Source organism: Notothenia rossii (assembly GCF_949606895.1).
Source record: "Notothenia rossii genome assembly, chromosome: 9".
Classification (NCBI taxonomy): Eukaryota; Metazoa; Chordata; class Actinopteri; order Perciformes; family Nototheniidae; genus Notothenia; species Notothenia rossii.
This window is the reverse complement of record NC_136907.1, coordinates 8,563,961-8,578,889: the sequence shown is the minus strand read 5'-3', so window position 1 is coordinate 8,578,889 and position 14,929 is coordinate 8,563,961. Positions and strand designations below refer to the sequence as shown.

General features: G+C 41.7%; 1 protein-coding gene across 2 annotated transcripts; it reads right to left on the bottom strand.

The window, feature by feature from the left end:
- Positions 1–2,108: 2,108 nt before the first annotated feature.
- On the bottom strand, positions 2,109–12,956 carry scaf4a (SR-related CTD-associated factor 4a). Of its 2 annotated transcripts, none has more exons than XM_079649710.1 (19): positions 12,499–12,956; positions 11,098–11,181; positions 10,950–10,994; positions 10,695–10,856; positions 10,434–10,566; positions 10,056–10,198; positions 9,770–9,940; positions 9,531–9,616; positions 9,324–9,408; positions 8,909–9,082; positions 8,660–8,733; positions 8,319–8,503; positions 8,052–8,152; positions 7,808–7,921; positions 7,562–7,718; positions 7,143–7,264; positions 6,446–6,599; positions 4,346–4,504; positions 2,109–4,206 (listed from the first exon to the last, which is right to left on the bottom strand). In XM_079649710.1, the coding sequence occupies exons 1-19, from the start codon at positions 12,526–12,528 to the stop codon at positions 2,948–2,950; spliced, it is 3,438 nt and encodes a 1,145-aa protein (XP_079505836.1). In that variant the 5' UTR covers positions 12,529–12,956; the 3' UTR covers positions 2,109–2,947. The 2 variants fall into 2 exon arrangements, with proteins under 2 accessions (XP_079505836.1, XP_079505837.1); XM_079649711.1 differs by having other exon boundaries at positions 10,062–10,198; positions 12,499–12,954.
- Positions 12,957–14,929: the final 1,973 nt, after the last annotated feature.

Below are 14,929 nucleotides of genomic sequence, written 5' to 3'. Positions count from 1 at the left end.
TCACAGGCGGGCCTAAAATACAGACAGCCAATCAGAGTCGAATACAATTTAAAAGACACATTTTGATTGGTCGCTGACCAAGGAGCTAGTGTCCCGTGCAACGACACTTGAGCTGCCAATTAAGAAGGTCAACAAAAAATAAACGTTGCCGATATTGAATAATAATGAGGTTTCATCATGGGGAATGCTAGACTTTTTCTAGCAATGTAAGGTAAGGTTGTAGTAAAACATATTTCAATATATTTTGCTGCCAAGTAGCCTAATATAAGGACCGGCTAATTTGTGCATACTGTTTGGCTACAGTGCATGTTGTTGTCAAATATTGAACACAAATATATTCCTTCATCATATCAGATTTCCCCAACCCATTACATTATTTATACAGTACTATCAATGTTTCATAAAGCTGTGGGGAAAGGCTGACAATTGGCCCATTTGAGGAAGAAAAAAGGTTGCATTGTTTCTGTCACAGAGCATAACTTCACTTTATGCTGGTTACTACACCACATAACTAATGTAAATCCCTAATGGCTGGTCTTTCCCTTAAGGATGAACATTGTATGTAAATAAATGTATGGGCTGCAAAGTCTGCTGTCGAACCAGCTTTTGGAATTTGAGAGCTAGTTAAACAATTATACCTTTTATTTGACTCGAAAATCACACTAAATGTCTGGAGTGTGGCTTTTAAAAAGATCATTATGAGTTTTGATAGTTAAGCGTCAGTTAAGCATGGAATATAAATTCAACAAGCACAATTATTTGGTACAAAAATAGTTTATTAAAAACAAATTCCTGGCTGAAATATTGAAGATTTTATGTCCATGTCTTTTGTGTTTTTAACAAATCATATAAACAACTCTTAATTTTCGAACCATTAGGAGTAAAATAAAAATAAAAACCGTTAAAGCAAGAGGCATCTGTTGTTCCTTCCAAATCAATTTGCTTCAAATACAAATCATAAACAACAAATACCATCAAACCTTTGAATCGTCAGTGATACAAGCATATTTACAGCAGTGACATCTTTCATTTCTTCACTTTAGTTTTGCACTCAGCGCCTGTTATAATTATTTAAGAACAAGAGTCGATCTTAGAGAATATGAGCTTCATGTTACTTAATTCATATTGGAAAAAGTATGTCTGCAGATAGTGACTTTGAAAGCTGTGTTCATCAAAGACAAATCAGAATTCAGTCACAGGGTTACATTTTGTAATTTCTAGGCTAATACTAATGTATAGCCGAGTTTGATTGACATACATAGGACAAATGGAAAACTCTTCAGTCTGATCCAAGAGATTGCCCCCTTCCGTCCATACGCATGGAGAAATAAAAGAGAACTATTAACATAAAGCCTATTGAGTCTGTGTTACATAAAATATGTGTATTCCTTAACTGAAAAGTTGTTAAATTTAGACAACAGAAAGAAATAGTTATGTCCACAAATCCTACTTCCTGTAGATTTGAGTTTGAAACACTGTACACTTTACCACAGAAAAATCTCTTGTATATTTGATTTGAAAAAGCTCATCTGGGTGCAAGTTAATTTATTTGCAAATGGTCCTCATCCTTATTTTTGCATACCAATATCTAGAGGTCCAGATCACTCACACGTTTGAACACAAAGCCCCCTTATATAAGATCCTCAAATTTAGTTACTACCGAAACAATGTAATGGGAGATACATCACAACATACCCTTTCTTTAGTTCAGATATATGGATGGATACATGGATACATTGTTCATAATTTTTCTGAAATGCCTCTTGGCCCATCATTCACAATTTCAGTTTTTTTAAAGAAAAAATGATAATGCCACTACTTAAGTTCTCGGTTATGAGCCCCTAAAATGTTTGTCCAATACTTTTGTTACTAAAACAAAAACATTATATGCATTAAAACACTAAAAGTGAAGTCTGGACAAGAAAAGCTGGTGTATGTTGTTTCCCTAAATAATATTAGAATGAGATACGAGTTAGGGTAGACTCCCTGATATCAGTCGACTGAGTTTCATTCCACAGTCCCAAAACTAGTGAGACATTTAAAACATATAGAATAATGTTTTGAGAGTGGATTTTGAATGACAATGAGTGTTTGTGAGAAAACGTGTGTTTGGTAGAATGAAAACAATACTCATCTTTATTCTGCCTGAAATAAAGCGTGGTTCAAGTGGTGAAGATTGGCAAAATAGTCAAAAGGAAACAATTTGTGTGAACAAAGTACCAAGCCTAATTCTCTGTGTAATTTACTCCAACATGTATTCCCCCAAATACTTCTTTTAGTTCTTCCTTCAAAACACCTACAAGCGACATGAACGGATTTCAAGGCAACAAAAGTTATTTAAAAAGCCTTACTTACTGAGAAGTCGCAGTGAGGAGCCAAGATGAACATTAAAAAAATAAGTGGTGCCTATATTATCATACAGCTAGCTGTTTGAGAAGATATTCAGTGTTTGACATGACATCTTGACATTCAACAATATTTAAAAATGAACATTCTCACCTTATTTCAGGAGTGCTTGCGTTCACACAGAAAAGGCAAGGAAGTAAAAAAGTAAAAATAAATGTGTCATAGAATGAATCTGTTTCTTCTGTCTGCAAAATCGACTCGAGTAAAAACTTAAAAGCTCACAAAATGGACAGAGAAAGGAGAGAGCTAAGTTAATATGCAAGCACCCAGTTCATGTGTACAACTTGCAGGAAGAAAACAGTGGACAGCCAATTTGTTACGACAGCAATTTAACCAAACAAAATGTCATGTGTGTCGAGAAACCTGACCATAAAATCATTTTACACGTGTTTGTTTTCTAGACGTGCCGCTAACCAGAAACTGACAATTATAAACTGTGACGATCTAGAAGTCTTATGCCAGGATTCGAGACTGACTTTCAAGGTGAAGAAAAAAGAAATCTTGAGTGGTTCACAGCAGTCTGAGAGTAGCAGAGAGAAGTCTATGATGCAGCTTCCTCTGCCGCTTCTGTGGGCTCACTGGGAGCCGGAGGTGAGGGCTCGAGGGCAACCGGCTCCGCTGCAGCCTTCGTTTCCTCTGAGGACGGAGATACAAGTTCAGATTCGGCCTTTTTTTCAGAAGCGGCAACACTTGGTTCTTTACTGGTCTCCGCGGTAACCACAGGAGTCTCAGGAGGTTCCTCTGTGCTGTTAGAGTTCTTTTGTTTATCCATGTTTTCCAGGTCGGCCAATCGGTCGTCCTTGTCCCACCGGGAGGTCCTCTCCCGCCGCCTCGGCCTGTCCCCTTCTTTTCCTTCAGCTGCTCTCCCTCTTTCTACCCTCCCTCTGTCTCCTCCCTCCGCCCTCCCTCTGTCTCCTCCCTCCGCCCTCCCTCTGTCTCCTCCCTCCGCCCTCCCTCTGTCTCCTCCCTCCGTCCTCCCTCTGTCTCCTCCTTCCGCCCTCCCTCTGTCTCCTCCCTCCGCCCTCGCTCGTTCCTTCTCCCCATCTTCCCCCCTCCCTGGCTCCCTGTCTCCATCCAGGCTTTTCCGCTTCTCCCTCCAGTCCCGTCTGTCTCGATCGCGGTCTCTATCACGATCCCTCTCCCACCCCCCTCCCCCTCCCCCTCCTCGCTGATCTGCTCCGTCTTCCTGCCAGCCTCCGAGCCGGTCCCTTCCTTCCATTCTATCTCCTCCTCCTCCTCCTCCTCCTCTCCCTCCATCACCAAAGGGACGCCTTCCACCTCCAAAACCTCGATCCCTCTCTCTCTCCCTGTCCCGATCCCAGTCCCTCTCTGGCTCTCTGTCCCTGAATCCAGGCCTGTCCCCCCTGAATTGTCTCCCATCCATTTCTTCCGGCCCCTCCATGCCACGAGGTCCCCCTGGTCTAGCGAAAGGAGGAGGGCCGTGAGGAGGAGGGCCGTGAGGAAGAGGGCCGTGAGGAGGAGGGCCGTGAGGAGGAGGGCCGTGCCCGTGTGGAGGGAACGGGGGCCTCATATTGGGGGGAAGAAGCATCCCAAAGCCACCTTTAAGGGGAGGGGCGTCAGGGTGCATCATTTGAGGGTGTGGACCTCTATGCATCATCTGTGGGGGCATATGTGGCATGTTGGGGTGAGGGGGTCGCTGGCCGTGGGGTGGAGGGAACCGCTGCATGTGTGGTGGAGTGGGAACCGGAGGACGCTGCAGTGGCATTATACCGGGCCGTGCGCCTAGCAGACCACCAGAAGGGGGTTGGATGATTCCTGGAAGAACCCCTGGAGGTCCACCTGATAGGGAAACGATACAACAAATGTAAATGTCAAATATAAGTTAGGAGGGAGCGCATGTTAGTTTTAAAATAGGCAGGGCTGAACGAGAGACCCAAATAACTTTGCGTGAAAAGTTCTAAGAGAAAGACAGACTGACCCATAGGTCCCATCTGGTTGTTGAAGATGTTGTGGGCATCCGGGAATTCGTCGCTGTTCCTGTTGCCCAGACCTGCTGGGTCCATAGAGGGGTCTTCAACTCCACCTTTGGAGTGAGGTGGGAGACCATGATGAGGCATGGCACCTGGGGGGTGGAAACCTGGGGGGGAAGAGTGGAAGGATTTAGGGTTTAGTTGCTTTAGGCTGGTGTACAAACTGTGTTAGAGTCGATCGTAGCTAAACTGGATGAAAAAGGTTGAATGGTGGGTTTTGTTGATGAGATTTACAAATATTTAAAAAAGGCAGCATCTTGCGCTTGCAATCTAGTCTGAGTATTTTTGCAGTTTAAAAATGTTCAAAACACAGACTAGATCAGAGGTGCCCAGTACGTCGACCGCGGGGGCAATGCTGGTAGATCGCGAGTCATTCTTAAAAAAAAAAATTCAGCTCCTTTAAAATAGACAAAACAGGTTTTGATTCCTCCTCCCTTGGCCTCCTTGCCACTTCATTCAGGAGTTTACTTGATTGACAGAAAAAAGCGACCTATCGCTTTCCAGTCTGTTAACCCAGAATGCAATGCGATACAAAATCAGTCAAGTGCCGGGAAAACTCAAATTAAGTTCAAGAGACAAACAAGAGACAAACAACAAAATGAGTGCGGGAACGAGCAAAAAGCTAAAGACAAACCACTTCCACACAGAATGGGAGGAAGAATATTTTTTTGTGATCTCCCATTCAAAGGTTATTTGCCTTATTTGTAAAGCAAGCGTCGCTCTGCCAAAGAAAGGTAACGTGGAGAGGCATTATCGGAGTGTTCACAAGGCATATGACAGCGACTTCCCTCCGAGTAGCGAGTTGAGAAAGAGAAAGGTCATGTATTATTGCTACACAAACATTATCTTCCAGTCTTAGCGTCGCCAACTCGTTTCTTATATGCAAAAAGACAAACAAATGCGTCTATGGTCGGTGTATTTTCTATCTTTCCAATCCAGAAGAGATCTCTCTCCCCCGTCTGTGTGCAAGGGGGCGGGGCAGTTTACACACACGCGGCTGCTACATGCAGCAACACACGGAGGAGATGGTGGAGAGAAGCGCTCCAAGGTGTGGTTACATGTTACCCGTCTTGAGGTGGACAATGCTCCTTGCCAAGAGTGTTTAGCATGTGAGGGCGGTAACACGAGCAATTTGTCTAAACATTTATCAAAAGTGCACCACATCCAGACGGAGGAATGCACCGGGTCTTTCTAGTAGCTCTGTAGCCCCGTCCACGAGTAACGTTTCCATGTCAGGTGTTATGTATGCTAGCAGCAACACACTGAGTTAACTACATTATACAAACATAGGTTAATGATTAGAGGTAACTGAGTTATTTATTTTGTTAAAGTTTCAGCTATTCTGTTTACAGTTCTGTCATCAGATTATTTAATAAGATTTGTTAAAACACTGTTGTTTCTTTTGATGTGAAATATTATTTATTTTATTTAAATAAAAAGCAATGTTAATTTTGTTTCACAATTTGTTAAGTTAATTTAATAATATATGTATTTTTGAATCAAGTATTCATCTTTATTGTCTTCATTGTTAGTTTCCACATGCCTAAAACCACCTCAAGCTAAATCTAAAAGTTGATGGCTAAATAAGAGCGTTTGAGAAATTGTGCAAGGCATGCAGTAATAGTTCGAATAGTCCATTAATCGTTTCATTAATCGATAGATTAATCGATCAAATGAGTCGTTTGTTGCAGCCCTATTGTAGTTATCCCATGTAGAAATAAAACGTGTTATTCAGAAACCCTTGCAATGTGGGATTTTATTTTTGGTTGGTAGACCTCGGTTAGCTGGTCATTTCAAAAGTAGCTCACCAGCCAAAAAAGTATGTGCACCCCTGTACTAGATATTACGGTACAATACAACTATTTTTCAATCTGTTTCTTTAAGAGCTCTGTGTGACACCAGAGGACATAGATAAACACATAAGGACCAGTAGAGTACTGAATGTTGTGCTTTCAGTACTGACACACATCATTTGGGAATAGCACTGTGTGAGAAAGAGAGAACACTTGAATGAAAGCCAGTGAGAAATGCTTTGACGACTGTGCTACCTGGAGGCATCTGCATGGGGTTGAAGCCAGGTCGGATGAAGTGAGGCGGGGGGACGCCTGGAGGGAAGGAATGGGGAGGCATGCCTAAGGGCCCAGAAAAACCTGGAGGCTGGAGGGGACCCACACCAACCACCGGCTGCTGCATTGGAGGAACCTGAGAACAATTGCAAGGACAAGCACATGTCAACTGAGGAAGTTAAACATCCCTGTGTCGCTCTGGAGAAACACAGGAGCTAGGTAACCTCAAACAACTGCAAAATAATCATCTGTATGAGCTAGGGCTGCTCAATTCATCCTATTTTAAATCGCAATTACGATTATGGCTTGCAACGATTATGAACACAACGCAATCGAAATAAAACGATTATTTTTTAATTATTACTTTTTAAAAAAAATTATTATTGGTTTTTCAGTTGAAGTATACTTAAAGTTCAGGGTAATCAACTGTTAAAAACATACTGCTCACATTTTTTTCTCCAATAAATTGATGTTTTCAAAGTAAATCGTTTTTAATAATCGTGATATCAATTGTTGACCCAAATAATCGAGATTATGATTTTTGCCATAATCGGGCAGCCCTAGTATAAGCTACCATTTGTTAATAGCAGCTTGACATACAATTTGAAAAGTTGCCTTAATACATTTAAGCTAGGTGCATATTGCAGTTGTTGTTGTTGTTGTTGTTGTTGTTGTTTACCTGAGCATGAGGCGCAGCAGCCACAGGTAGAACTTGTGTTTCCTGAGGCGGCTGTGGCTCTGCACGGCCGTTGTGTGTGACTTCCTCCTGGGTGCCAATAGTTTTCCTCGCTTCACTCCACTCTGAAGGACAGACACGATGCACACTGGTCAATGAACCGTGATATGAATGATTTAAATAGCATCACTTTAAATGTTTGTTATTCTAGGTATTGTGGTATTTCAAGATTCAGCATAAGAGATGATTTTTACTTTTTCTAACCTATTGAGACCTGTTGCCTTTTCGCAAAAATGTTCAGTGTAGTACAGAAGTGTTTGAAATGTTAACAACGACCCGCTTCACATAAACTCTGCGTGGCTGCAGTATGTGCGTTTATTTGTATTTAATGTCATTACGCGTCAGTGTCTGCCGAGTTTTACCTGGTGATAAGGTGTCCGAATCCAGAATTCCTCCTTCTTTTAGCTCCTCCAACTGAGCCTCTTTGATCTTAGACCACGGTATGTAGGTGACACCCAGCTCCACGTCCCAGTACTGTTTGAAATCTGCCTTTATGCCCTTGTTTAAAGCCCAAGCAATCTGGCAAAAAAAAAAAAAAAACATGACTCAATGACATCATTCTAAATGTTCTCTTTGATTTGCTTTACTGAACAGTACTCAAGACTCACCTTGATGGTTTTCTGGTTCACTTTATGAGATCCTCTGCTCAGCTTCTGCAGAGCCTTGAAGGCATCTTGTCGATGTATCATAACTATATAGGCGCAGCCACGTGGAGGGATCATCTTCAAAAAGGGAGGAGAAGATGACAGGTGAGGGGGGGGGGGCGGGGGAATCTATTTCTCATTTTTGAAGGAAACATGTTTATGGATGCGGTCACATTTGGATCAATGTAACTGATCAAAGTCCACTTACATTGATGGAGTCTATCTGCCCAAACTCCTCCAGTAAACAGGCGACATCTTGCTGGTGTGTTCTCTTGTCCAACTGGCCCACCCACAGAGTCGTACTGCAAACTGAGGAGACACAAAGTAATGTGAACATGAGCTTAAAAATGTAAATCACTTTCGACCAATATGAGAAAAATCACAATATTTAAAGAAAACTACTCAAAACGTACTGCACCAACCTGAAAAGTCAATATACTTGAACAGATATGAGCAGAAATAGATGATGACTCACTGCTCAGTGTCTCGCCCTTGGGTGGCGGGAGGCCTTTCTGCCGTCGCTCTCTCTCCTTCTCTCTCTCCTTGTGGTCCTGCGAGCGAGCGCGGGGGGAGTGGTGACGCCGGTCTCTGGAGCGCGATCGTCTGTGTCTGGATCTCCGTGTACGGGAATTAGACCGTGACCTCCTCCGCTTTGGAGACCTGGGGGGGGGGGGGGGGGTGGAAGTACTGCATCTCATGATGTGTTCACCTTAAATAAGCACTGAGCTACTTATCTGCATAAATAGTAAAGAATGAATAGCGAACCCAGAAACGGAAACTCAGTTGGACACATCACATCCAATTTCAGTTGCTTACCTGGAGCCTGAGTGTGACCGTCGACCATGTCTGCCATCCCTTGAAGATGAACGGTCCAAATCCATTGACACTTCCTATAAAAAAAGGCGTGATTATGATGTAATAAAACCTTTTGTACATTCACATTTAGCCGTTTCCCAAAATTCCCAGATTTCAATTATAATGCAAATAAAACGACGTTCTTGAAGTACATTTTCCAAACTGAATGAACCCCAGATTCAACATATCTTTGTATCTTTCAAAGCCTACCTGTTGATGGGCAGCATTGTGGGGAGGGTATCCCCCGGGGAAGCCTGGAGGCCCAGCAGAACCAGGGGGGGATTGCCCTGGGAAAGCATGCCCCATATGAGGCACCATACCTGGGAAGCTTTGCGCTGGCGGTAAACCGTAGGCCTGGAGCTGGCCATTCGGAGGGAGAGGAACCTGTGAAACACCACTGGAATCAATATTGTGCACGACAACTGTTTTTTTTTAAACAAATAGAATGAAGTTTGCACAAAAAGTTGCTCTGACTTAATAAATAATATCAACTATTTAAAGGTAGTGCATAATATGGTGGTAGCAAAAGCTTACATTGATGTAGTGATAGGAAACTTATATTTGATGGCATTTAAAGGTTTTAAGTCAAGTTGGGTAATAAAGAACACAATGATCAAACCATTACCTGTTGTGAGACGTCTTGCAACATGTTGAGCATCGGAGGTTTAAAGTGCTCCATGTGCTGTGGGAAGCCTGGAGGGTTCTGCATGCTGTGAGGACACATAATACTTCATTAGCCTTACAGCTTTTAGTTCATTTTTTCAAAAATCTATCGGAGCTTTCCGCTGCTTAGCTTTGCAGAGCTGCTTATATTATGAGTAGTCTCGCTTACAAAGAGGGCTGTGTTGACATTTCATCCTTCTTCGCCTCTTCTCCAAAGTCTGGTTCATCATCATAGTCAAAGCGGTCCAGCAATTTCTAAGAGAGAGAAAGGTAATGTTAATGGTAATGTCTGAGCTTGCAGACCCGTAAATGACTCATACTCCAAACACTGTCCAAGTGTCTAAACATTACAGTTCAGAGTACATTTAGCTGCTGATGAGAAATGAATATAAATAAACAAACTGCTACCTTGTCAAAGGCTGCCTTCTGCTGGGCGGTTTGGGTGGGCTGCGGGGGTTGCAGGGGGGCCACGCCCGGGCCAGTGGTGATGTGTTGGGCCTGCGTTTGAGTGGTATGGAGAGACGTGTTTGTTTCAGGCTTCACTGGCTGCTGCTGGAAAGTCTGGAGCATCTGTTGAAGCTAAATGAAGAATGGAAGAAGAGTTATTAGTGACGGTGTAAGAGATGTGCAAGCAAAGAAGTTCCAAGCACTGTGACGGTGGTCAAAGCTTATAAGAGTCGGCACTGGTACGCACACTCACCTGCTGACCCTGTGTGGACTGGAAGAGCTGAGCCACGGCAGCAAAGGCGTCAGAGTTTTGTAGCTGAGAAGTGGATGTCATGGTGGAGTTTGCCGTTACCGCAGTAACGGGCTCTTTGGCTGGAGATGGGGAAAAACCTGAGGGCAAGAAACAACAACAGCATATTGATACTGAAGTATAGCGATGCTAAAAAAAATGTATGCATGATGAAATATAAAACGTACACATTTCTTTACTAAGCTAGCAGGGTATTTTATTAGTGAATGCAACAACTCAGAAACAGCTAACTTGTGATTATAAAACTGGTTCAATAAAATAAATAAATATGATTAATTGACACTTATCACCACTGTTTACAAGCACACAAATTACCTGGGTCATCGGAGCCTGCTAAGAGTGCAGCAGCACTGCAAGAGCCAGCTGCCATGTCCAGGAGAGGCTGAATAATCTCAATCTTGAACACTCCATTTTTCTGCCACAGGTTCAACACCCGTATGATTTTACTCTATAAAGAAAAATAGAAAAAAATAACAGAAAGCTCAGGATTTGTCTTTAGAAGAATCAAGACCTTTCAATCCTTTCAGGCAGTCAATATTCACACTTTGATTTTTCACCAACTCATTGTTTTCTTACCCTGTCCCCTTCTGGGCATAGGCAGAGGTTCTCAAAGGTTCCCGTTATGTTTTTGGTGAACCTTGGGCCAAACACGTCCTTGTCTGATCCAAACTGGTGTCTGGACTGTCTAACAATGGAATCCACCACGTAAAGCCCCGCTATCTTGTACTCACTCTTACACTGGAGAGGGGAGAAAAAGAAAAACAGATGTAGTTTATTCATGTTTGGTGAGGTGAAAATGGAAAGTAACTGATTGAGGTCGGCCTGTCTTACCTTTTTGATGAACTTTTCCACAATTTGGACCACATGTTTGTAGAGCTGAGAAACAGAGAAGCCGGTGAGCATGTTATCAACCACATGTAGGCAATTTTTCTAATAAATGAGTAATTTTCAAAACAAGAAATGCCAAGTCCATTCTTACCTTCATAGCTTTGATGGCCGATTTTGTGATGGAGATCATCTTAGCCCGAGAGATTGGGGGCTTGGTGTCAATCAATGAGAATAACTACAGACAGAGGAGCAATTTGAACAGGTGTATAATCAGTTAGTAATTGCATATTGGATTACTGATCTGTTATTGTCTGCCACTTTTTTTTACTTGTGCCATGGTTGATTTTTTTTCTGATGTAGCTATGGTGATGAAAACCTTGGTGTAACATTGCAGTCTGCTTCAAACTAATTTAAGCTTCCCTCCTTTCTATTGTTCACCATTGTCCATCGGCTACACAACATGGACACATGAAGACCTGCCACTCTGTAATGTGGTTTTGAAAAGTATCAAATACTCCACGGGACTGAGGGGACCATGATACATGTTGACTTTTCTGAAGTGATAAGGGCAATCAATGACAAGATACCACACTGCTATAGTATGTTGCAATGAAAATAAGAACAAACTAGAGCTGTGTGGCAACACCTTCTTAGCTGTGTGGTGGAATAGGGACTGGTTCTTGTTCTGAGCTTACCTAAATGGTCCTGTGCATTAGATAAATACATTTTTGACATCACTGAATTAAATGTTTGCTAATTTAACAGGTAAATGTAGCAGGCACTGACACATTCCTCATGTGTATAGTATATCTAACAGTGCTCTACATTCACATAAGAGAGGAAGTAGCTTATCACCTACTTTCTCTAGCATAAACTGATATTGAAAGTGCAAGAAATGAACCACCAGACACATACGGTGTTATAAAGATTTTGTGCAAAACAACAAATATGAAGTGTAGATAATGTGTAGCCCAGCCACATAAATAATTCCATCCGTAGGTTAAAATGCCATCAAAAGAAACGACAGGAACCAAAAACACTGAAAGATTATTAAACCTGCCTTTTTGACTGGACTATTAACCCCATTACCCATCAGTCCTCGGGCCTAAGAGAAACGTAGCCTGGCATCTTCTAAACACACTGAAGCGGTAATGCATATTTTGTTTGTAGCTTGCAGCATGACAATAACATTAGTGTAATCCATGTGCCCGTAGCATTGTTTCCAACAACAATGTTAGTAGCCATGCTCCCACAAGCTAACGTTGGTATTACCGAACTTTGTGCAAGGTTACTACTAGAACCACTTGCTATCGTTGCGTTAGCTTGCAAGTTAGCTCAACACTCTATTATGTTCCAATTTCAACATAACTTGCGCCACAAAACTCATGCTACCTCAGTAGCAAAATGCTAAGCTAGGTACGGTGCACAAGTCCAGCTAGCTAGCCGAGCGGCCCAGTGGTCAGTGCCACTCGGCTAGCTCAGAGCAACACAGCACCATGACCAGCCAGACTCGGTAACTTCTGGGTCTCTATCGTCCCTGGAGGAAGCTTACCTCATGGTTAAAGGCGTTGACGGCATCCATGATTGCCCGATTCTCGCAGCCTTCTCCTTAACTCCCGTTTCCCTGCTTACAGTGATGTTTATTAAAGGAAGGGTCGGTACAACATGTCCGCTCCCGGTAGCTAACGACAGTTAGCCTAGCATCGGTAGCTTTCGGGTCGGCGGGCACGGCAAAGCATGATGGGATCCAGTTGTGTTGTTTAAGGTTTTGTCCTCTAGGTGGCGCAGTTTTTTCAAGGCTGAAAACGTGCAGTTGTTTTCCATGGACTGTAAATAATGGCCTTTTAGATATGTGTGATTTTAGCCACCACATCCTCCAAGACTTGTTATACTTTAATTCCCAGTGAACCTTGCATATTCTGTTCTCTGCGCATTACTATTTTTTATAAACAAAGCAGACTTCATGCAATCTTATATTTTACCCACTTCCAGATATCAATCCATAGTAGGCTGCTGCAATACCTAGTATTCACATTACCATCAAGTCAACTTGGAAAACCAAGCATAGCCGTGGGAACATTTTTCAAATGGGGGGTGCTGTGGGGATGACACCAGGGCTGGTTCTGACCAATGTGCTGCCCTATAGGCAAGATTTTAGCTGGCAATGAAAAACCTCTACAAAAGACCAATAGACTACAAAAAGAGAAACATATTGACATGGTGGACAGTTTATATAAGCTGGCTTCAAATGTATTTAGTGTTATAACATGTTTTAATTGGAGGGGTGGACTTCACATCCTCTAGGGGGGTCCGGGGGTTCCCCCCCGGGAAGATTTTTTAAACATTTTAAAGACAAATGCTTCAATCTGGTGCACTTTGAGCGCCCAATTACTAGACTGATCTAGAGGGTACAACAGATCGGTTTGCATTTTATTAATCAAATAAGTATGTGAACATTTCCAATAACCTACCATAGCCAATAACAAATAAATTTAACTTATTTTATTTGTATTGTTCATTCATATCTTATTTTACCAGTTAACATTTATTTATGTATGCATATTTTTAAATCTCTCCAGTTTTAAACGATATTTTTGGTTTACTGTCCTATAGTATACATTGGAATGATTTCAAACCTGTTTTGATTTATCCTAATAATTATAAAGGTGTACCTTGGAAATATTTGTTTACATAAATTGTGATCAAAATGTTTGAGACTCACTGAGATAGACTCACTGAGATAACGTATCCTCGCGGTATCCCCTCTCTCTATCTCTCTCACTTTGGCTGTGAGTTGCGGGCGCCTGCTAAGCCAACATCCCTCACTTTCATCACTACAGCGCCCATCGTACAGGGCAAATGGAAAATGTAACCGGGTTGAAAAAAGGGTGTTATCTTTACTTAATTATGAATGTTGTTACATCAAGGCTGAAAATTCGTTTTTTTTGGTATTATATCTTGTGGAAGTGCAGATCCCCTGTCCTCCACCAGGGGGTGCTGCAGCACCCTCAGCACCCCTACTTCCCACAACCCTGAAACCAAGTCAAAGTTAGAGTATTAGGTACATTCTCATTTGGTAGTGGTATGATGCAAGTGTGAACCATTAATATGATAGAGTGAAACATTTCCAAATCAACTCTTCTAAAAGTAGCCTACTTTGAATTCAAAAAATGTATTTCCACATCTTGAATCAACTCAGAATACAATTCGTTTTCAAGTCATATTTAAACTATAGAATTAATGAAAATAAAGAATGAAAGCATTCAGCAGGACTGCAGGCTCACTCAAGTCTTAGTATAATTTACTTTATTTCTTGTAGTACAACGTGACTCCAATAGATGGTGGTATACTCATACTTTTGGTTTCATGTCTGGTTGTCTGGTTTGGTGTCTAGAAAGCATGGTCCAGTAGTTAAGTCAAACTGTACACTTGTATTCTTCCCAATCTCTCCATACAGGTTCACAAGGGGTGAACATAATGGAGCACACCTTTTAATATATTATATATATATTAATATGTAATATTCTATATTTAATCTGATGCAGTAACACCAAAAAACCAGAGTCTGATAAAACACCACAGAGTTTGGAAAACTCCTGCTTTAAATTAGTATTACAGTATGTAAGGCTGTTCTATTAGATTTAATTGTCAGGTGTGTGTTTTTTTTTTGCACAGCTCCTGTAGGAAAACAAATAACATATGCTAATTATATTAGGTCAGATAAAAATTATCTGAAGCCTAATACCGAACAAAACAAAAAAAAATCTGTTGCCCCTCCCTGCAGGTGTTCTCCTCTGAGTGATAACCACCATGTTAATTAGGCCAGTGAACACCTCAATGAACGAATGGAAAATTATTCTTTGTCTGCCCTGTTTTAGTGGAGCAACACATGTTAGCAGAACATCAACACTCCAACAGATAAACAATGAAACAGGTCAATAGCAATTATTGGACACCATTATTATATTATAGTTATTATTATA

Coding starts and splice junctions, on each gene's coding strand:
- scaf4a (XM_079649710.1), bottom strand. CDS start 12,528: ATGGATGCCGTCAACGCCTTTAACCATGAG. Junction 9,409..9,530: donor ATGTCAACACAGCCCTCTTT/GTAAGCGAGACT, acceptor GTGTCCTCACAG/CATGCAGAACCCTCCAGGCT. Junction 7,265..7,561: donor TTCGGACACCTTATCACCAG/GTAAAACTCGGC, acceptor TCTGTCCTTCAG/AGTGGAGTGAAGCGAGGAAA.